At 66.4% G+C, this 223-nt stretch overlaps 1 protein-coding gene across 1 annotated transcript in view; it reads right to left on the bottom strand.

The window, feature by feature from the left end:
- The window catches only part of RNF215 (ring finger protein 215), a gene marked incomplete at both ends in the record, with an annotated part of 2,232 nt that overhangs the window by 585 nt on the left and 1,424 nt on the right, over positions 1 to 223 (bottom strand). Inside the window, one exon of the mRNA XM_010081477.1 lies at positions 5 to 211. Coding sequence (XP_010079779.1) covers positions 5 to 211 — 207 coding nt within the window. The remainder of the gene's footprint in view (positions 1 to 4; positions 212 to 223) is intronic.

The raw sequence follows: 223 nt of genomic DNA, 5'->3' as shown, positions 1-223 counted from the left end.
GGTCTTGCCGTGACTGCCGCTGGGCCTGCACCATCACCCCGGTGAAGAGCAGCAGGGCGATCAGCAGGATGGTGTTCCACAGCTGCTGGAGGTACTTCTGCAGGAACAGTGCCGGCGGGTGGTCAGTGACCGGGGCAGGGGGCAAACCAGGGACCCCCACTCCGCTCCTAGCCCCGCTGTCACTGCTGCTGCCATGTGCCAGCACTGCCAGCTATCCCCGGAG

The sequence above is a fragment of the Pterocles gutturalis genome, unplaced genomic scaffold (assembly GCF_000699245.1).
Source record: "Pterocles gutturalis isolate BGI_N339 unplaced genomic scaffold, ASM69924v1 scaffold28734, whole genome shotgun sequence".
Classification (NCBI taxonomy): Eukaryota; Metazoa; Chordata; class Aves; order Pterocliformes; family Pteroclidae; genus Pterocles; species Pterocles gutturalis.
This window is presented reverse-complemented; position numbering and strand designations above follow the sequence as displayed.